The sequence below is a fragment of the Hypanus sabinus genome, chromosome 4 (genome assembly GCF_030144855.1).
Source record: "Hypanus sabinus isolate sHypSab1 chromosome 4, sHypSab1.hap1, whole genome shotgun sequence".
In the NCBI taxonomy this organism is placed as follows: Eukaryota; Metazoa; Chordata; class Chondrichthyes; order Myliobatiformes; family Dasyatidae; genus Hypanus; species Hypanus sabinus.
In genome coordinates, this window is record NC_082709.1 from 45,845,772 (window position 1) to 45,869,321 (window position 23,550).

The window sequence follows — 23,550 nt, forward strand, 5'->3', positions numbered from 1 at the left end:
TATGTTTATTCTTTGTGGATGAACTGTGCAGCTGACGTGGCTTTCCTCTCCTGGGAGGGAACTACTGCTGGCTACAACGCAGAGCCTGTTCCCATACAGTTGATAGTGCTACTGATACTCCACTACAGGGCTACTCTGGGAAGGAAGGCCTGCTGAACGCTGCTGGCCTGACACATGACTGGCTTAGATAGGTAGACTCCAGCCACAGCTGTCAATAGGGGATTGGGACAGACCAAACAAAAGGCAAATGGGGGACTAAAAGATATTAGCTTTACTTGTCACGTGAATGTTGAAACACTGAAGCATACAATGAAAAGTGTTATTTGCACCAGCGACCAGCACAGTCTGAGGATTGACAACCGTCCACTCCCTTCTGATGTCAACATAGCATGCCCACATCTCACTGACCCTAAACCTAACAGTGTATTGTTGGAATGTGGGAGGAAACCTGAGCACCCAGAGGAAACCCATATAGTCACAGGGAGAAATGTCGAAACTCCTTAAAGATAGCATTGGGAATCAAAGCCTGAATGGTGATTGCTAACACTGTAAGGCATCGTGCAAACTGGCTCCACAGAAGTTACAGGACCATGAAATAATAATTAATTAAGTGGAAAGATGTTATTACTAGACTGTTATGATGGGGATACAATACCATCTCCTTGAAAAACTCTTATAGAAGGAGCAACACAGAAAATCGTCATTCAATTCATCCAAGACCCTATCTGGTCACTGGACCTATCTACATGAACCCCCCCCCCCCCCAGTTTTACCTATCACCTTACTCCCCTTCCCCCACCTTCTAACTCTGAATTCTCATCTTTTTTCTCAAGACCTGCTGAAGTTTCGGCCCAAATCATCAACTGTTTACTCTCTTCCATAGATGCTGCCTGGCCTGCTGAGTTCCTCCAGCATTTTGTGGGTGTTGCTTGGATTTCCAGCACTTGCATATTTTCTCTTGTTTGTGCATGAAACCCCCTCCTTTCCATTAGGATTTATGCTTAATAGTTTTATAGAATTAGATTCATGATTCATGCACAGTGTAGAGAAGTTAGATGTGGGTTACGCTTTTCATAGTGTTTAGACCATCTTTACTGGTCTTTCCAATGATAAAAAAAGGTCAGAAAAAGAGGGAGCAATATTATCATCACAAAAGTGGAGAGCTAATCAATTTACTATTGTCTCTGTTTCCAATTCCAGATCACTGCTGTTCGAACTGTGGTTCCAAACAGAAGTAATAATGAAATTGTCCTGGTGCTTCAACATTTTGACAACAATGTAGACAAGGCAGTGCAGGCCTTTATGGATGGTAAGAAAATTACATTCTCCAATTGTAACCAAGTTTGTCATCACCTTTAAACATTTAACTCTACTTTGCTTTATGCAGTCATGGAATTTGAACATTACCGGTAAGTCTGGTTGTCCGTGAATAAAGAGGCTTCTAGGTTACTTCAAAGCAACCACACTGGGTTTGATCACATTCGAGTTATATAGAATAGGAGTAACTGATTTTTTAATAAATTTTTGACCAATTTTCTTTCAAGGCAAACTGAAACAAATTTATTGAGTTCACAAATTTTAAATTTCCTCTGCCTCTGCTGTCTTGGTGGGATTTATGTCTATATTACAGGATCATTTGTGCAGGTTTAACAAACTGTCTGCTGGAGGAACTTGGTGGGCTGAGCAGCATTTATGGGAAGAAAAGAAATGCGGACTTCACAAGTTGAAACTCTGCATCAGGACTTGAGACACTGCATCTTAATGCAGGGTTTTAACCTAAAATACTGACAATTCCTTTCCTTCTACGGATGATGTTTGATGCACTGATGTCCTCCAACGCATTGTTTGCTACTCTAGATTCCAATAGATGCAATTTCCTTTGTCTCCTTTAGATCAGGCTTACAAGTATTTCTGAATATATTGAACTACATTGGTCTGATAACAAGATGTGGAAGGTGATTGTTGTGCTGACTGATGTCACCGAAAGATGACATTAACTTTTTACTTTGAAATGTGAGAATGTTTTGTATTTTTTTCAGAGGTTAGTGATCATTTCACAAAGTAGATGATTCAAATATCAGCATTTTTTGCCATTTTATTGTCACTTATTACAGCACAAAACCAGTCATTCACTTTTTAAAAGTTCAATTTCAGGACCACTTGGACTCCATTATTTGAATGATGAGAATTAAAAGAAGGAAGAGATGAAGTAATGGAATTAGCAAAAGCAACGTTCCATAAGTATATCCAGCCACAATGCAGGTCTATTATGAATTATGCAGTGTATAACTATACATGGAATACACAAGATAACCCACAGCTAACTCAATCAAAACTTTTTACTTACAAAGTTTCACATAGTCACTCTTTACCTTATGCTGCATCAGTCTTCTGGATCTTAACTTTTGTGTTGGCATTCCAAGTCCCATATTCCACAAATTCAATTTCTTCCAGATTGCCGGTGTTTGCATCCATTGTAAATCTAAGTACCACTCTGATCTTTTCCCATTTCCCAATGAATCCCTGTTCTTTGATGCACAAATGTGAAGATTCACATTGATGTCCTCAAGTCTAGTTGTAGCCGTGCCTGCAACCTGCTGCATCGCCACCCCATCACTCACTTGCCTTGCCCCACGCTCATCAATGATAGTACCTTCAGCTGCCTTTTTCCCATTCTGGGAGTTTGTCAAATACCAAACTTTGAAAGGCTTCCTTAATACCATTCTGTTGGTTATCTCTGCCCAACCTGCCTCTCATGTTTCTGCCGAGCCCTGTCACCAAGCTGAGAAATATGTCATGGTAAATGCACTACCTCCATTCGTGGTCCTCTTTTAAGGTTGCTAAAATTTAAATCACTGGAGAAACATACAGAGAATTGTTTTAGTTCTGCTAAAAAGTGGCTGCAGTAGCTCATTATTATGCTTATACTCAGGAAAATGGAAGGTACCTTTTTGCATTGGTCTTGTAACAGCTGAGTCAAAGGTACTCAGTTCATTGAATCATGATCTAATAATGTGAGCTATGTCATTGTTAAAAGGCATCTGCGTCATATGGAAGAAGCCTAGTCTAGGAAGAAATGTTTGACTTATATGTTAAGCTTCTGATCAAACAAAATATGAATACTTCGGAATTTCTTCAGAGCTGCTCCCATTCCTAGAACTGTGACTGAACCTGGTGAAAGGTTTTCCAGCAAAATCACAGGACAGAGCACTCCATTAAATCTCTTTTCCATTAAATTAGATCAAATAAACAAAGAGATAGGGATTCTGTCAAATGAAATTGTTTGATCTAATTTCATTCAAACTGTGTTCTAAAAGCAGGAAATTAGTAAATTTGCTTCCTGTCCAAAGTGAAATGCCAACCTTCCCTTATTGGTATTTTCTGTTTTGATCAGGCAGTGCAGTGGAGGTTTTGAAAGAATGGAACATGCCAGGTAAAAAGAAGGTAAAGTTCAGAATCCTTATCTTTGAATGCATGGTGTGAATTTAAATTATTTGGTTAGCAATGGGGCGAATCTATATATAATATTTATTTTACCCAGCACAATAAGAAAAGGAAAAGGAAACTGAGACAGGCAAATGGCCAAGTAAAAGATGAAAAGACCCAAGGACTGGGAGAGAATGCAGATCTCCCCCTACCAAAAGGTGGACTGAATGGGTACCATGCCAACAGCTCAGCAAATGATGATTCCTCGGCGGACTCTCTCAGTGAGAAGACGGAAATTCTTTCCAACGACGAGAAAGCAGCAACCAGCCCAGTGTTACATCAGTTAATGGCCCCAGAGAAAACAGGTCAGCTTCTGACATTTGCTTTATCTATTACAGAAAACACGTACAAATTTTTAAAAATGAAAATACAGGACAAAAACCTAAAAAGTCAGGCAGAAATGTGTCATTCTGATCCTGATCTATTTCTCCATATTGTTCTGACCGGAGAACTCTAGGGGTGAAATTAATCATATAATAGTGTAACGTAAGCTGGTTTTACAGTCTGACCTGTTTCAGCTTCATCAAGGTCTATGTTCTGCGTGAACAGAGATGAGCAGAAATTTCTTTAGTCGGATGTTGGCGATCATTAGGTATATTTAAATTAGAGTTTGATAGGTTCTTGATTAATAAGACCGTCAAGGGCTATGGAGCGAAAGCAGAATGGGAATGAGAGGGATAATAAATCGGCCATGATGGAATGGCGGAACTGTCTCGATGGGCTGAATGGCCTAATTTTTCTCCTATGTCTTATGTTCACCCACATGATACTGTATTCCTAAAGCAATCTCCTCTGATTACTTTGGACTGCTTATGTTTTATAGCTTCTCAGTGGACACCAGTCACTGATTTAGTTGCTTGCCCCTCCCCCCCCGCAAATAGTGTGATAATTACCCAGTTTTCCGACCATGGCTAAATATGCAGAATCCTGGATGCACCATTTATGCGAATTACTTCAGATGCTTTCATATGGCAAAGCAAATGGGAGGTACTACTGAGTACAAAATGGAAGTGAGAGGTGCCATTGCAAAAGTAAACTCTTTATTCTGAAATTGTAATAATTAGAGTGCAGAAATGACATAGGAGTTCGGTACATGGTGGTGTTGATGGGGTAAGTGGGGTTGTTAGAAATAAAGAGACAGATTTAATTGATGTGGCACACGTAAAAAGAGTTTGGGCACCTCATGCTGACAGACCCCAGGCAACCTGAGTCACTGCACAGGTCACAGTTATCCATGGCTTGGAGTTTTGTCAATAACAATTCAGGTTCAGTTTTTATAGCAACGTTAATGTACAATACAACTAGAGTAATTAAATTCCCAAATGTTCGGGTGCATGATGTATACGGACAATAATGTGCTTTCTGGAATGTACAACATGTGAATTAATCCAGGAAAACCACATTACCACTGGGAAACAAATGTCCTAAAAATTAAAATACATGGAAAAGAAGTAAAGCAAATTGAACAGCTACAGTGCATGTTGCCAGGATTCAAAGCACAATAGTGGATGTATATGATTACTATATTGGGGTATTGAATTTGATAATATTGGGTAAGTACTGTGGTGGGAACTGTATCAGTGTGAGAGGCATACTATAATCAGCAGTGAAGTTGTTCCTTCTCAATCCCTGTTCAGTTGGTCTCTCTCAGGAAAATGAGACCACGCCATTGGAGCTACTACCTCAGCCCGTTCAGGATGCCCAAAAATGTCAGACCACCAGAACAACGAACAAGATGAAGCCAAAAGCCTTGCCCAGTTCCCATCCACCTGCTCCTATGTCTTCATCGGTGCCAGGTGACCCGGCATCAAGCAAGAAAAGAGGTAAGAGGGTAAAATATTTATAATCACGACCTTTACAACATGACAGTTGCAAATCCTAACCACTCCACCTGACCCATGCCCCTGGGAAACTTCATTTACCAACAACTGAAAATACGTAGAGGTTAAAGCATTGTCATCTGCTTATGGGTGCATTTAGCGCCAATGCTGTAACTCCCTGGAATTTCCTTAGAACATAAATACTTCTGGTTAGGCTGAAAGAACCGTTTCTGCATTGTACCTTCTGTAGATTTCAGCCATGTATAGTGCACTTATGGATTAAAGGTATATATTAACAGAGAAAGATGGATTACTTTTAAACACTTCTTTTTAACATCACAATATTAGCATTCTGAATGAGAATGGTAGCTGTGCTCAGTCTTTGTAGTTTTTGATTGTTCCAACAGTACATCCAGTACATGGATCTCAAATTCTCAAAGGCCTGTTAACTTATCCCAATTACCAATCATATTGCCACATACGGGATCTCAGGACAAGCCATGCCACTCCCTAAAATGCAAGTTATCAACAACCAAAGATCCCTACGCAGATAGTCCTGTTGCTAATACCTAAATATGCAACTGTTCTGATGCTGAGAAGGAGTACAGGAACAGACCTTAAGAGAAGAAAAAGCTGTTAACTAGAGGCTTAGTAAGATTATTAATAGTTTTCATGTTTGCATTAAATCATCTTGTTGCCATTTCTTTCTGACTGTTGCTAGAATGCAATGGTCTAATAACTAACTCAGCAGTTGCTGGAAATACTAAGTTACGAAATTTCTAACTAACAGAACCGATCCTTGTGGGACACCACTAGTCACAACCTTCCAATCTGAATGTACTCACTCCACCACGACCCTCTGCCTTCTGCAGGCAAGCCAATTCTGAATCCACCTGGCCAAACTTCCCTGGATCCCATGCCTTCTGACTTTCTGAATAAGTCTACCATGTGGAACCTTGTCAAATGCCTTACTAAAATCCATGTAGATCACATCCACTGCACTACCCTCATCTATATGCCTGGTCACCTCTAGTTCATAAATTCTTATTTATTTCTATAGAGATACAGCACGGGACAGGCCTGTCCGGCCCTTTGAGCTGCACTGCCCCAGCATCCCCTGATAACCCTGATTTAACCCCAACCTAATCTCGGGACACTTTACAATGACCAGTGAACCTACCCAGGATGTCTTTGAGCTGTGGAGGAACCTGGGACACCCGAGGGAATCCCACACATTCCACAGGGAAGACATACAGAGTCTCCTTACAGACAACGCCAGAACTGAATGCTGAACTCTGACACCCCAAGTGATAATAGCATCACACTAACCGCAACGTACTGTGGCCCTATTGAAGAACAGTGGGTAGGTTTCTGTAACTGGAGGTCTTTTTCATGAAGCACTTCCCATAGGTACCACCAGTGATGGGGAAAGTATGTGTATTGGGCAGAGTTCACTACTCTCTGAGGCTTCTCGCCTGTACGTTCCTGTACGTGCAGCTTGCCCTACCAAACCACAAAGCAAACAGTCAGGACGCTTTCAACGGTACATCTGTAGAAGTTTGTGAGAGTTTTCAATGATAAGCTGAATTTCCTAAGAAAGTAAATACTCTCATGCCTTCCATTTGATTATATCTATGAGCTGGGCCTATGGCAAGTTAACTGCTAAGTCAACACACAGGAAACTAAAGGTACTGATTCTCTTTGCCTCCACTACCACTCCTAGCTGCTCATTCCAGGCACCCAAAACTCCCTGTGTAAAGAATTTTCACCACAAATCTCCTTTGAATTTACCCTCCTCACCTTAACTGCATGCCCTGTGGTCCTTGATATCTTGATGTTTCACCCCTGGGGCAAGGATACTGGCTACCTACCCTATCTATGCCTGTCATAATCCTATATATTCTTTCAGGTCTTCCCTCAACCTCCAGTGCTCTGGAAGAGGCAACACCAGCTTCCCTTCATTCTCCACATTCTGTTTAATTTGCTGTGCACTTCCCTGACAGTTGCATCATTTTCCATCACCCTTGTTCCGCATTATCAGTCATCATAAAGCCGATGTCCATTACAAATTACTGACATGAATCTCTCCATTGTGAGTTCTCAGAGCTCTTTGCAAATAGTTAAAAGTAACAAAAGAAAATGCTAAGGTGTCAGTGGACACTCTGTACATTTATTTATTTCATCATTCTGCCCCTGAGTGATTGGCTGTACCTCCGTAGTGGGCATCAAATTCTGCCTTTAGCTAGGCAGAATTTAGCTAGCTGCAAGATGGCTTGAACTGAGCTGAGCGGACCACGATGAACTGGCAGAAACCTCTGCCACAGAGAGAAGGTGCTATGCATATCTAAGAAGGAGACTGATAGATTTCCAGATACTGTGCAAAAGGCAAGAAGGGGTATGGGAAGAAAGCAAGAATATAGTATCACAATCGGGATCAGCCTTAATCATACCGAGTGGTGGAGCAGGTTCAAATGATTGAATGACCTACTGTTGCTCTAAATTTGCTGTGAAGTGATCCCGTATTAGCTGTGTTTTGGACGACCACAGTTAAAAATCCCCCAGCTCTTGCCAAATCCACATTTGCAGAAGGCAGGAACATTCCCTGTGTTGAATTGCTAGGTGTTAACAAGGGTGGATTTAGAAACATAGAAAACCTACAGCACAATACAGGCCCTTCAGCCCACAAAGCTGTGCTGAACATTTAGACAAAGTAGATTCAGTTTAGATATTTTTCAGTTGGCCGTATGCTTCACTCTGGTCCCAGTGCTGTAACATTCAGCAGTGCTTGAGACGAAAGGCTTGGCGCTTCTCAAGCTTCATCACAGTTTTCATTTTGAACAACATGAATGTACAAAGGCCACAAGCAGCGTTAGGACTGGCTGTGGAGATCAACAGGGAAAACAGACACTGGCACATTTGAAGCTTCGGGGTGTGATTTTAGCATCATTTGGAGCTAGGGGAGATGGATGGATGTGCCACAGTATCCAAGTTGAACATGGTGATGAATGTGTTCACCATAGCTGGCTTGCAGGGTATCCTGCTTCAATGGAGGTTTGGTAGTGTGGTAACTTCTACTTTACAAAAAGACCACTCGATAACTTGGTGGCCAAAAGAGCATCTTTATCTGGGACGGAAAATGATATTTACAATACAAAGGCTTACAGGTACCTCGTGCGGCATGGGTGGAGGAACTATATACAATGCATACTGGGAGTAAAAAGAGCGGAAGTAAAGACCCCGCCAACCCCCCATCCCGCCTCTTGCTACCAACAGCTTCCTGATTAGTATTAACTTACTTTTAATAATACTTACATTACAACAGGAAGGGTTGGAAACTAAACCCCCATTGGGTACCGGGGACTCAAAGAAATGGGAGGAAATAGGCTGTTTACAGGAATGAGGCCTAGAATTCTGTATAAAATGAGGAGAAATGGACAATAATTGTGTTTGCAAGGAACAGGAGAGATTTGTAAAGGAAGATTAGCAAAATATACTTGTAAATGGGGCTGAGGATGGTGAGTGGTTTAATAGGGCTCAACACAAGCATCAGGAGGTAAATGGCTTCCTCCTGTGTAGTTTCAGAGTCAATATCAGTTGGTTGTAAGATTGTTGTTAGTTACAGACTGGCATCAGATTACAAATTAGCTGTTAGTGTGTCATTTAGGAATCATCAAAGCAATTTCAGTCAGTGAAACCCTGCCATCTTTCTGATCCTCCGCCTTTAACTCTTCCTTCCCTTCCCTCAGTTTCTTTTTCCTGATACTGGTTCCTTTCTTCCATTCCGAGCTCTGAGCCCCACCCCCTCCTTTCCCCCTTATTTCCTTGCCCTCTGTTCCCTCAATTACTTTTCCCCAATTCTTGCATTACTGCACTTCAGCTATTGATGTGAAACCGCAATCAAAATTACTCAACCCCGAGGAGGTCAATCCTTGTAAGAGGAGCATTTGAAGTCACACACACAGTAATCAAATGTCATACAACCAATCTTTAAGAAATGCCTCCATCCTGTATTGGCAACTACACGGACCATTAACCTCAAGATGGGCCGGCTGGGCCAAATGACCAGTTTCGTTGCAGTTAATTGTTTTTGCAGGAAGCAGAAAAGGAACATGTTAAACTCAAAGCCTGGATAAAATTTGTGTTTGTTGGAAAATAATGGTGTTGTGGCAGTCTATGAAGTCTGATCTATAGTAGTCAATGCCAAGAAAGCAGACTCAATGACCTCTACAACTTGCACTGTAAAACTCCAGATTTTACCAGTCAGTCATTAATTTTATTGAGCCCTTTGAGCAAAGTTGTTCAAAATGATTGGCCCACAAAGAAATAGTTGCCTGTACAATATGCCAGAACTTGAAGAACAGCTGCAAACTACAGAGCCAAGGATTTTTATACAACACTTGAGAGGAAAACAAAACTAAGAAATGAGATGCTAACTTTCAATTGCAGCATGCAGTCTGGATAGCATCCTTGTGAGCCTTTTGCATAGCTCGTTTCCCTTATTGCCTTGACAAATGTCTTACAAGCTGGAATGTTAATGGTCAAAGAGCCAGAAAGAGTCACAATGTGACTGCACCTGTGCAGATCTGACAAATACTTCACACTGTCGTGATTTTCAACGGATCTGCACATGTTCATTCGTGATGGACAAATATTCCCATGCAGATTTGTTAAAAATTACACATAACAACATTTTGAAAATGTACAAGGATTTATAAGGAAGTTGTTACTTCAATTTCATGGAGAGAAGTCTAGTTGCAAAGCAGAAATTATGAGATACACTGCTGTTTTAAGGTGATTGGCAGTAGCATTAAGTTTGCAGAATTAAATAATATGACTTTTATTTGCAAGATGAAAATCCACTTATAAAATCCATTATGCTTGGTGGAAAATCAGGAAAAAAAACCTGTCCGCAGAGACTATTTTACTTTTAAGATAAAGCTTAAGTGCCTGTGGGAAAAGTGTTTCTGCATTACTATCCATCTAAAAAAACTACTTTTTAATTATCCTATTTATTACATTAATTTAACTAAAGGGGTGGTTTGCTCTTGCTTAATGTTTGCTCATTTATCCAGATTTTGTATGTAAACAGTAATGTGACCCATTATACCCAAAACAAATGGTTTTAAATGGAATACAAAACAAATGGGCAGCTCCTGGCTAAATCTACACTAAATTAATTGTTAACCAAGTTGCTACCATTACAAGAAGTTCAAAGATGAATTATCAATGCTGCATTGTTGATGGATATTTGGTATGTAAAGTGAAGTACAATGGTTTAATACAGGATGAAATGAACTTGTAAAAACAGGCTGGGAATACTAAATATGTAATGAATAAGTTCATTTTAATTTTCAAGTTTGGCTTCAGGAAGGCTGCTATTTTGGGATTCAGGTAAGCTCAGTGGTGAAACTGGCTGAATAAGGATAAAAAATCATCACTTTTCCAAAAATAAACCTATCTTGAAATATTAGTCACATCTTTGTAATAATTATAATGGATTCCAGTTAATTGGGACATATTGGCACCAGTACATTTTGGCCCAATTAAGCATCTGGCCTAATTAGCTGAAGATCCATGGAAATCAGAATCAGAATCAGGTTTACTATCATCGGCATGCGTCGTGAAATTTGTTAACTTAGCGGCAGCAGTTCAATGCAATACATAATCTAGCAGAGAGAAAAATAATAATAAATAAAATTAAAAAATAAACAAGTAAACAATTACATATGTTGAATAGATTTTTTTAAAACGTGCAAAAACGGAAATACATTATTTTTAAAAAAGTGAGGTAGTGTCCGAAGATTCAATATCCATTTAGGAATCGGATGGCAGAGGGGAAGAAGCTGGTCCTGAATCACTGAGTGTGTGCCTTCAGGCTTCTGTACCTCCTACCTGATTGTAACAGTGAGAAAAGGGCATGCCCTAGGTGCTAGAGGTACTTAATAATGGACACTCCCTAAAGATGTCCTGGGTACTTTGTAGGCTAGTATCCAAGATGTTGCTGACTAGATTTACAACCTTCTGCAGCTTCTGTCGGTCCTGTGCAGTAGCCCCTCCATACCAGACAGTGATGCAGTCTGTCAGAATGTTCTCCACAGTACAACTATAGAAGTTTTTGAGTGTATTTGTTGACATGCCAAATCTCATCAAACTCCTAATAAAATATAGACACTATCTTGCCTTCTTCATCAATATGTTGGGACCAGGTTAGATCCTCAGAGACCTTGACACACAGGAACTTGAAGCTGCTTACTCTCTCCACTTCTGATACCTCTATGAGGATTGATATGTGTTCCTTTGTCTTACCCTTCCTGAAGTCCACATTCAGCTCTTTCGTCTTACTGACATTGAGTGCCAGGTTGTTGCTGCAGCGTCATTCCACGAGTTGGCATACCTTGTTCCTATACACCCTCTCATCACCACCTGAGATTCTACCAACAATGGTTATATCATCAGCAAGTTTATACTTGGTATTTGAGCTATGCCTAGCCACACAGTCTTGTGTATATAGAGAGTAGAGCAGTGGGATAAGGTGTGCCAGTGTTGATCATCAGCAAGGAGAAGATGTTATCACCAATCTGCACAGATAGTGGTCTTCCAGTTGGGAAGTCAAGGATCCAATTGCAGACGGAGGTACAGAGGCCCAGGTTCTGCAACTTCTCAATCGGAATTGTGGGAATGATGGTATTAAATGCTGAGCTATAGTCGATGTACAGCATCCTGACATAGGTGTTTGTGTTGTCCAGGTGATCTAAAGCCATGTGGAGAGCCATTGAGATTGCGTCTGCCGTTGACCTATTGTGGCAATAGGCAAATTGAAAGTGGGTCCAGGTCCTTGCTGAGGCAGGAGTTCAATCTAGTCATGACCAACCTCTCAAAGCATTTCATCACTGTCAATTAGAGTGCTACTGGGCGATAGTAATTAAGGCAGTCCACTTTATTCTTCTTAGCCACTGGTATAATTGATGCCTTTTTAAAGTAAGTGGGAACTTCCGCCGTAGCAGTGAGAGGTTGAAAATATTCTAGAATACTCCCGCTAGTTGGTTGTCATAGGTTTTCAGAATACTCCATCAGGACCTTCTGCCTTCTGAGGGTTCACTCTCTTTAAAGACAGCTTAACATCGGCCTCTGAGACAGAGATCAGAGGGTCATCAGGTGCTGCAGGGATCTTCACAGCTGTAGTTGTGTCCTCTCTTTCAAAGCGTGCGTAGAAGGCGTTGAGTTCATCTGATAGTGAAGCATTGCTGACATTCATGGTATAGGATTTCGCTTTGTAGAACGTATTGTCTTGCAGACCCTGTCAGAGTTGACGTGCATCTGATGTCGCCTCCAACGTCATTTGAAATTGTCTCTTCGCCCTTGAAATAGCCCATCCGCAAATCATACCTGGTTTTCCGCTACAGGCCTGGGTTGCCAGACTTGAATGCCACAGGTCTACCCTTCAGCAGACGATATACCTCCTGGTTCATCCATGGCTTTTGGTTTGGGAATGTACGGTAAGTCTTTGAGGGAACACACTCATCCACACTGGTTTAAATGAAGTCAGTAACAACTACAGCATACTCATCCAAGTTTGAAGATGAATCCCTGAATACAGTCCAGTCCACCGATTCAAAGCAGTCCTGTAGGTGCTCCTGTGCTTCCCTTGTCCATATCTTCTTGGTCCTCACTGCTGGTGCTGCAGTCTTCAGTCTCTGCCGATACTCAGGGAGTAGAAGTACAGCCAGGTGATCAGACTTCCTGGAGTGAGGGTGTGGAATAGCACGGTAGGCATTCTTGATGGTGGTGTAGCAATGGTCCAGTGTGTTGTTTCCTCTGGTATTGCAAGTGATCTGTTGATGGTAATTGCTTAGTGATTTTTTTCCAGACTGGCCTGGTTAAAATCTCCCAAAATGACAGTGAAGGCATCAGGGTGTATGGTTTCGTGTATGTTAATCCCATTGCTCAGATCATCTAAAGCCTGATTGACATTGGCCTAAGATGTCAAACCGCTGCCAAAATGACTCCAAGTACTCCCGTGGTAGTCAAATAGGTATATAAACACAAGCTGAGAAGCAAATTATGTATTTAAATGAAATACAGAACAAATTAGAACACTACCAATGGTTAGAACCTGTTTGGCATGACTATTGCCCCAATTAAGCAGCATAGGGTTCTAAATAAGTGATGGGAAATTGGGCTATTATTTCAATTTATTTTTGTTCTTTAAAAGTTGTCCCAAATAAATGGCTGTCCCAAATAACTGCAGGCGCAGTTAACCAGAATCCACTGTATATACAGTTAGAATTATCAAGTGCTTTGATCAATAGAAGTGAAATTCAGCTGTACACATTTGCTGGTAATTGTAAAGCTTGCTTGGAAAATTGGTGGGTACAATGCTGTGAGAGACTCTGATAATGAAATGGTCTCTAGCTGTTGTTGGACACATTTTTCATTGTGATTACCCTGCAAGGAAGGCACATCATGATGATACCAGAATTTGTTTGTCTCAAAGCAGGTACAAGCATTGAAAAATCAGTGAAGGACTTGCAACGATGCACAGTCTCATTGGCCAGATACCAGCTCCTGATCAAAGAGGAAATGGATGCTTCTGTGAAGAAGATTAAAACTACCTTTGCAGAGTTGCAGGCCTGGTATGTGATTCCGAGTCTAAATAGGACAACTGTGAAAGACTTACTTTTTTTAAAAACAGTTGTTGGTCAATAATTTGCATCATAAAAAACATTCAGCACAAAATGTAGAACCTTAATATTCACATCCTTAGATGTAATGGGTATTCATTCAATTCCAAAATGGCATCAGGGAGCAAGTGCCCATTTGTATGACAATACGTATCAGGTACCATTTTGGCCAGGGTGTTGGGGAGTGCATGGCTAAACAATACTAGAAAACATAGACCTGGCAGATGGAGACGTCAGTCGGTGTGCAATGATAACTTAACACATGCAGCACCAGCATGTAAGACTCAAAATACCACGCTCTTACACACACAGCTAAACACATAAGCAACAGCAAGAAGATGGTGCCATTTGAACAAACGATCAGTGATATAATTGCTAGTTGTTGAGTGATTCTTTTTTCTCGTTACCACTGTGTTTCTACAATATTTGTAAGTTTCTTGTGTTGCAGCAAATGATAGACATTTGCTTCGAAGTCTTGATTTCAAGATTTTTGGATAACCAGTTGTTTCCAGACATGGTGTATTCATTAAATATTCGCCTTGGAATGTAACACCACAAGAATGAGCAAAAATCCTCAAAGTTACAGCTGGAAGGAGGTAGACCAGGACTGACAGGCATATCCACTTTTGGTTTCCCTTTCCCTATGAACATGTAAGATATTTACATTTCATCAAGGATACTCTCACTGCAGTTTCCTTCCCAGTTACAATGTACCTCTTCTTCAGACACTGGTTTCAAATGCTGTGAGTTAGTTCTGTGTGTTGTGTGCAGTCAGGAGTATTCTGCTGATGTATTTGATATGGTTAGCACACCCTATACCATAGGTGTCAAACTCAAGGCCCGCGGGCCATATCTGGCCCGGCGTACAATTATATCCGGCCCGCGAGATCATTTTAGATAGATCCATTATTTTAATTATTAATGGCCTGGCGATATGAAGCCTATGATTGTAAGTTAATACCAATCATAAAAATAATTCTTGCTCAGCAGTCTTCTTCATAAGAAATGGAATTTGTGAAGTGAAACACTTTGTAGTTATAGCAGAGACTGAGACACATGAGAACAGGCTGAAAAAACGGAGGCAATGAAAGCTGTGATCGCACGCGCCCGACTGATCTGGCCCGCATGAAGCTGCATTTTGCCCAATCCGGCCCGTGACCTAAAATGAGTTTGACACCCCTACCCTATACATTGTTAGATAATAGGCAATGTGAAAAAGGATCAAGTGCTTTCCCAGTGTATATGATGAATAAACTCTTCTCAGGCTTCAATCTGGGTACAGGTATCAATTATAACTGATGTTTCCATGACAAACTCTGATGAAGACAAAGGTCCCGACCTAAGTAAGAACTGGAATTCAATGGTAAACGAGGTGGGAGAGCAGAAACCAGATTGGATGAAGACTAACCAATCAGGAGGGATGGAATACTGGGGTATAAGTACCACCGGACTAAACATACCCAGGCATCATCCCTGTAAAAGATGGCAGAGTTTGTCATTGAAAAGTCTGTTGTGATCGATACCTGAAACCAGCTTGAATCCTGTGAAGAGTTTGTTAGGCAACATGAAGTTAAGGATCTCTCCTGCATTGGGAACTATTGATCCAAGTAAATTTCTCATTGCCATTACATGTGAATTTATGAGACTTTGGGCCAGATTATGCTGGAGCCAGTCTGCACCATGTGGCTTCTCTCTCTCCACACTTTTCTTGCCCTTTGCTACCACATGCCTTCCTTGAGGCCCCACAGGCCCCACCACACTGTGAAGTGAAGGAGGCCACAAGGCCCCAGGACCTGCATTTTGGAGCTTTAAGCCCCCAAGGTGACCTTGTGGTCGATAATTAAGGAAACTGAATGTTTTAATGTTTAAAACAAAAAGAAAAAGAAAAAATATATGAGATGTATTGATAAAGCAATAAACTATTGTTAATTAATTAAAATATAAAAAATGCTACAGAATTGAGAAAGATGAGCAGCAATGTGTGGTGCAGCCTAGTCATTTAAGAAGGGTCACTGATCTCAATCTAAAAGGTAAATGTTGGTGCTTTTTCATTCACTTTTTTCTATTTTCATACATTTTCATTACCAGTAGTTTAATGCATTCTAAATCTGTTATTTTAAAAAAATAAATGTATCTATGAAGGAAGTTACCAAGTATTCCCAAAACTGCAAATATTAAGAGGTTGCTGCATTGATAGCTATTGGCTGAACCAGATTAAATAAAAGATTAATTTGTGCAAGAAAGCAAAGTGATGTGGTTCCACAGAATACAAGATGTTATAAACAACATTAGTAAAGCATTAAAAATGTGAAAAAGAGGGGCTGGAATCCATGTTCCCATTCATGTGGCTGATGATGTAAATGCCCCACTCTTCCATCCAATCCCCAATTCCTCTGACTCATAAAATGATATAGATGGTTTAAATAGCCAAGCAACCACAAACTTCCAGTGCAGGGAAATCCATGGATTTAAGGTTTCCAAGGAAAGGGAACATCATACACAGTTCTTTTCACCATAAAAAGGGGCCTTTGGGCCCAGTTCTGTTCGCCACACTGCACAGGGATGTGATTAATCTCAAGAGAGTGCAGAAAAATATTCACAAGGGTTTTGCAGGGACTGGACAGCTTGAAACCGGTTAGCATGGGGTTGTGTCTCCTGGAGTAAAGGCTGAGCGATGACCTTATATAGGTTTAAAAAACTATGAGAAGCATAGGTAAAGTGGATTGTCACAATCTTGTGGTGGGTAAATGGAATGAGTTGCCAGAGGTAGACACGGGTACAGTGACAATGTTTAAACTTCCGTGGAGTGTGGCTCTAAAGTAGTTTCCATTCTCTTCAGTTCTAAATAGATAATTTCCTCTCTCGAGTGACTGAGTTTCTGGTCAGTAAATGGCCAGATAAGCACAGGCCCTTAGTGAAACTCCAATTCCTCAGCCTCCACCTCACCATTGGGCTGGGGACTGGAATCTCTCATTCAGTGAGCAAACTCCTCTGCCAGCCACTCTGCTTCCTTTGAGAATCTTGGGAGACATTCTGTGACGGGAAGGCCCTGGTTGAGCAGGGCACTCGGAAGGAGCAGAATCTGTGGCTCAATCTCAGATTTGGCAAGTTGGGAGCGATATTTGGGGAATATTGGGAGTGGGTAGGAAATATTGGTCTCAGTGGTGAGAATGTTTTAAAAAGGAGTAAAGCTGGCCACAAAATTTTTGAAATATTTCGGTACGTTTATCCATTTTTCCTCATGATATTTCTCATCTGCGTCCTTACCTAGGTTGGGAGTAGGTATGAACCCACCCCAAAAAGGACATGGCTGAGAAACATCTCAAGCATTTTGCAGTCACTCACTTGGTAGGTCCAAGCATTGCCTGCTGTGAGCAGAGTGAAGCCAGACATGGGCTCACCCCCAGGAGCATACAATCTACAAGGAGCTTGAAGCCTGGCACAGGCCCAGCTTACAAACTCAGTCCCTTTGGACACTCAGAGTGACTGTCAGTGGACAGTACAAAATAGAATTATAAAGTCATAAAACCAGAACAGTAACTTCAGCCAATGTCTATGTAGCCCGGTCTTGTTTGCCCATGTTTGGCCCATACACTCCTAAACTCTTTCTATTCAAGTACATGTCCAAGTGTCTTTTAAGGTCATGGGTAGGTGTTCACCCAGCCCATCATCCCTCCTAGCTCTTCCCAACATTACCAGTCAATCCCGCTTGGAATTTATGCAATTACCTCACAATGTTCTGAAGTGCAGACGATCTAATGTAGCTTTTTGAGGTAAGAAAAGCTTCAGACCTTGGGATCTGCATTACGTGGGTTGCAAAGCAAAGCCATGTAATGTAAGTAGACATTAAGAGTGGATATGTGAGGGACCTTCTTTACTATGGCAAGTCTCATATCTAGTCTTAATGTCTTCTTGCTTTACATGGATTTGATTTGAAGCATGCCTGGGTGAAGAAGGTTATGGCCTTCCCAACTGCACAAGCACTCCAAGTGTGGCCCCAAAAACCTTGTACAATTGCGTTAAGAAGTTCTTACCCTTAGACTGCAACTCTGCAATAAGCAGGATGTTTTTGCTGCTCAGCTGCCTTGTGATGTTCTGTACTGGTTTCAAGATGCCTCATCTCAGCAAAGGTCTGACAAGGCAAGTCATCACTCCCACCAACAGCACGTCTGCCGGGACCTGCAGGTATTTCTCAGTGGATCTCCAGTGCCATTGTGTGCCTAAACCAGCAGAATTCACTCCCATCCTACTAGCTCTGTCACTAGTCACCTCACATTACTCCACAGGCTTCCTCATTGACAAGTTGCCCTGAACTTCTAAAGACTTTTCCCCACTCTCAAAGTGGGACATCTGCCCAGTCAACCTGGCTCAGGAACTGCAGTCCCATTCAAATGAAAGGAGCAAAAGCTGCCAAGGCAAAGGAGTTGTTTTATTTGATTTAATTGCATTCCTTTAGATTTTTAAAATTGTTCTTAAACATCTTTTTTTTTAGCCTTCCAATATTTTTTATAGAAGTCATTGAATGGTGCCATATGACTACAGGCCACTCAGCCCAACTTCTGGGGACTCTTCCATATTAATCCCATGACCCAGCACTTGGTGAATGGCTTTCTGTATCTAGATGACTCAAGTGAATACCTTAGCACTACTACCAGTGATCCTGCTTTAATCATGCCTGGGTGATATCCACTCTTAATCTCTTCATGCCTACCCTAAATCTTTATCCTCCAGTGAAACTAGAACTGTCACAACCACGGATTCAGCAGCACAGTAGATACGGCATTTGTGCTTGTGAATTTGCATGTGTAAGCTAGTTATTATTTAATGGTGATAGTATCTAACTCCATAGTGCTTGTCGAGACTTGGACAGAGCACAGCAAAGCTTCGTTGCTGGTTTGCATTCAGCCTTCCCTGAGATACTGGACTTTCAAGTTAACTGACTCTGAAGACTAGCGGTATTCATTTAATGTTTAGATATTCTTTTCAGTAGCAGTGTAGGCTTCCTTTTCCTTTTGAGAGTTTTAGTTAACGGCCCTGTTTGGCCTAGCGTTTAGTGTTTTATTTTCCCTTTTTTGATTTAAAGTCTGTGAACTATTGACCTGCTTCAGTGTCTCTCACTCTGCACTTGGGCGATATCTGAACCAGGTAACCAGAACTAGAGAAAAGTGAAATATTTAAGGGGAACCCGAGGGGGAACTTCCCTCAAAGGAAGGTGTGAGTGTGGAACAAGTAGACAGAAGAAAATGATGGATACAGGTTTGATTTCACCACTTAAGAGAAGTTTGATAAATACATGGACAGGAGAGGTATGGAGGGCTGTAGTCCAGGTGTGGGTCAGTGGGACTCAGTAGAATAACACCAGCTTGGATTAGATGGGCTAAAGAGACTGTTGCCGTATCATAACACACTATGACTCTGGTTTTATCTACCTTTGATACGGGGAAAAGATTCCTGCACTAGACCATATCCATAATTGCTTATACTTTTATCTACCTCAGACTGTTCCTCTTAATTTCTCTGCTCCAGTCTCTCTTCATAATGGAACTCCTCCATCTCAGGCAAAGTCCTGAAGAATCTCTTCTGTACCCTCTCCAGACTAATACAACCTATTATAGCACATTGACCGTTGGTGCACAGTGTGCTCATCTGAGGCCTGGCTAAAGTTAATCAAATTGGAACACAACTTTCCTATTTCTGTATTCGGTGCTCTCACCAATGAAGGGCATTTTCCTACATGCATTCCTTACCTGTGTTACCACCATCAAGGATCTTTGGACTGGTATTCCAAGGATCCTTTGTTCCTCAACATTCCCTAAGATATGCCATTCCTAGTATATGCCCCATTTGTGGTAATGCTCCCAAAACACATAATCACACATCTATACTATAAAGGGGAGTTTATATACACCAGTATGCCCCAGAACCACGACTAATAATGGCTTGATTGATAAGTACCCACAGCACAAAAATATGTCAAGTACTCTATAGTTATGTTTATATTGGGCAGGTATTTCAGAGTTACATAACTAAATGTTTTCTGCTTTCATGGTTTTTAACTGCTTTTATCATCTGCGATTCTCCTGGTGTGAGTTCAGGACTCTGGTTCAAGTGTGTTAGCAGTTGTTTGTATGAATTTACCAAGAGAGAAAGTTCTGTTCAGCTTATGATGTTGAATCACAGGTGAATCAACATCATCATGGTGGATTATCTGACCATTATCACTTGCAGACTGTGACAGCTCAAAGCTAGCAGCTGTGTCTCCCTCATTATAAATGTGACCACACTGCAGAAGGATCGTGCTTTATTTTAGGCATTGTGAAATTGCAATATAAAGGCAATTCTTTCTTTTTTATCTTAGAGGATCTCTTTGTCCTGGTGGCAAATGCTGTCCTGCTCTTATCAGGAGGGAAAACTCATGGTGGCTGTCCTCATATTTCAGATTCAGGTTCATTTGTTTATCACATTTACATCCGAACGTACAGTGAAGTGCGTCATCTGTGTAAATAACCAATACAAGCTGAGGATGTGCCGGGATCAGCTGTAAGCATTCTCGCACATTCTGGCACCAACATGGCAGCCCTCAATATTGTTCAGCAGAATAAAGAAAAAAATAGCAACAACAAAACTAAACGAGACCCTTCCACCCATCTCATAAAGATTGGCTTTTTGCAGCACCTGTTTGACATAAGCTAACCTCAGTGGCCACTTTATGAGGTACCTCCTCTACCAAAGACAGTGGCCACTGAAAGAATGTTTGTGACTTTCTGCTGCTGTAGCCCATCCACTTCAAGGTTCGACAAGTTGTGGATTCAGAGATACTCTTCTGCAAACCACTGTTGTAACGCGTAGTTATTTGAGTTACTATCACCTTGCTGTTAGAAGCACAGAGACATAGAAAACCTACAGCACAATACAGGCCCTTTGGCCCACAATGCTGTGCCGAACATGTACTTACTTTGGAAATTACCTAGGGCTACCCATAGTCCTCTATTTTTCTAAGCTCCATGTACTTATCCAGGAGTCTCTTAAAAGACCCTATCGTATCCACCTCCAGCACCATCATCTGCAGCCCATTCCATGCACTCACCACTCTCTGTGTAAAAAATTTACCCCCACATCTACTCTGTACTTACATCCAAGCACCTTAAAACTGTGCCCTCTCGTGCTAGCCATGTCAGCCCGGGGAAAAAAAACCTCTGACTATCCACACGATCAATGCCTCTCATTATCTTATACACCTCAATCAGGTCACCTCTCATCCTCCATCGCTCCAAGGAGAAAAGACCAAGTTCATTCAACTTATTCTCGTAAGGCACACTCTCCAATCCAGGCAACATCCTTGTTAGCTTGAACTAATCTGGCCATTCTCCTCTGACCTCTCTTATTAACAAGGCATTTTTGCCCACAGAGCTACTGTGCTCTAGATATTTATTTTCACACTATTCTCTGTAAACTTTAAAGACAGCTGTGTGTGAAATTACCAGGAAATCAGCAGTTTCTGAGTTACTCAAGCCACACTGTCTGGCACCACAGTCAAAGTCACTTAGCTCATATTGTTTTCCCATTCTGCTACTTGGTCAGAGCAACAACTGAACTAGTTCACCATGTTTGCATGTTTTTATGCACAGAATTGCTTCTACATGATTGGCTGTATAGATATTGGCATTAATGAGCAGGTGGACACGTGTACCCAATAAAGTGGCCTCTGAGTCTAAATTAACATAAGTTATGCATACTTACAGGGCAAAATAAACATAATATTAGTGCACGGTTTGAGGTAGTGTTTGTTTTTTGTCAGGTCAGACTGATAGAACATAGATGACAGATGAGAGAGTGGAACTGGGATCCACTGACATAACAGAACTCTAATTTGCAATGATTTATGAGTCTCTTCCCTGTTTCCAGTGGAGAGCTCCATGACACATCTGCCAAGAGGTGAAACCAAGCTCCACGCCCTGTTCTTGCCAAGTGATGCAGGTTAGCAAAGACCACGTTGTGTTTGGGTGTAGGGATCATCTTAAGTGGAAACCTTCTTATTGGCTTTCTGAATATATTACAGGAAAAAACAAAAATTGCTTTTGTTTGACCAGCAAGTCAATTTGTTTGGAATAAGGTTGTGAGTGGGAAAAAAAATTATCATTGATGCTTAGTGGAAATTGGGTCAAGAGGATTGGCTGCTTGGTGTAGTCACACTCCATCTTTAGGCTCTGGTCACTTTGCATTTCTGTGGGTTGAAATTTACTGCTATTACAATGCAAAATCTTACTGATCTACATTTAAAGATCTTTTTAGGGGGAAAGCAACGATGTATGCCAGCAAGTAACAGGCCTCAAGACTACTGCTGGCAAGAGTGTCATTATTTGCAGCATTGGAACGTTCATCATAATGCAAATAATGGCTTTTAAAATGTTGGCATGTTAAAATGTTCAAATAATGCATTAATTTAAATGAGTGATGTGCATCTGTCAAGATGCACAGCGATTCCAACATTTGCACTTAAGAAGTTTCTAAAACAAGAAAAAACTGTGGACAGTACTCTAACTGTCATGTTTACTCGGGCCTTTATTGCAGACAAGCAGCTGAATGTTTTTTGATTCTTTATGCTTTGCCTGCTTCTATCATCTGCAGTTCACGAATCGCTTTCCCCAAAGGAACTAAAATTCATACACGAATGTAACTGCTGGGCTGAGATAATCCTTTTGGAAGAGAAGTGAAAATAGCTGGAAATCACTGTCTGTAAAAATAAAAACACTATAGCTTGATCCTGTAGCCAAAATCTGCATTATTAATAATTAAGGGAACCATTTACACAAAATCTACCTAGCTAATTCAACAGCATTGAGACTAATTGGTGCAAATTATCCCAAACAGTTCAACACTATACAAAACTTCAGCAATTCTCTGGAATAAACCAGAAAAACAACACTGATGATGGTTCTACAAAGTTATAAATGACTGCAATGGCTGACATACATCACAGAAATGTATAATACAGAAATGGGCCCTTTCAGCCCTCCTCATCCACGTCGACAGTGATGTTTACCTATGCTGATTCCGTTTACCTACATTAGGCCCTGTATCCCGCTGTACCTTTCCCAACTGTACCAAATACCTTTTGACTGTTGTACATCTAAAAGTTCAAGGTTGAAAGTAAATTTATTATCAAAGTGCATATACTACCTTGAGCAACCATCACTTTCAGCAGCTCGTTTCAATTATTCACTAGCCTCCATTTGGAAAAACTTATCTCTCAGCCTTCCGTTAATTTTCTCTCCTTTCACCTTAAGCTCAAGCCCTCTAGTTTTGGACTCCTCTGTCATAAGGAAAAGGCTCTGACAACCTATCTTTTATGTTTTTTGAATCAGCGATCGGAAGCATGAGAAGACGTAGTTCACTCAGGTTTGCAGATTGGGTACATAAGGCATCGATTTGCAATAGTTTTGTTTTTGAACAGTAGTCAATTAGCAATCAGGATTGATTGGAAAGAACAAATAAGAATAAGGCAGGGTTAAGCGAGGTGACCTTTGATGGAGTGGTTGTTTGAGGGTTTAGTTCTTTGGAGT

The 23,550-nt window shown here is 41.0% G+C and overlaps 1 protein-coding gene across 5 annotated transcripts in view; it reads left to right on the plus strand.

Moving 5' to 3' along the window:
* The window catches only part of LOC132392716 (SPATS2-like protein), a 219,685-nt gene that overhangs the window by 145,280 nt on the left and 50,855 nt on the right, over nt 1-23,550 (plus strand). For all 5 annotated transcript variants that reach the window (XM_059966992.1, XM_059966994.1, XM_059966993.1 and 2 more), the window contains 5 exons: nt 1,201-1,309; nt 3,395-3,444; nt 3,542-3,791; nt 5,124-5,309; nt 13,801-13,939. In XM_059966992.1, the coding sequence (XP_059822975.1) occupies nt 1,201-1,309; nt 3,395-3,444; nt 3,542-3,791; nt 5,124-5,309; nt 13,801-13,939 (734 nt within the window). The remainder of the gene's footprint in view (nt 1-1,200; nt 1,310-3,394; nt 3,445-3,541; nt 3,792-5,123; nt 5,310-13,800; nt 13,940-23,550) is intronic.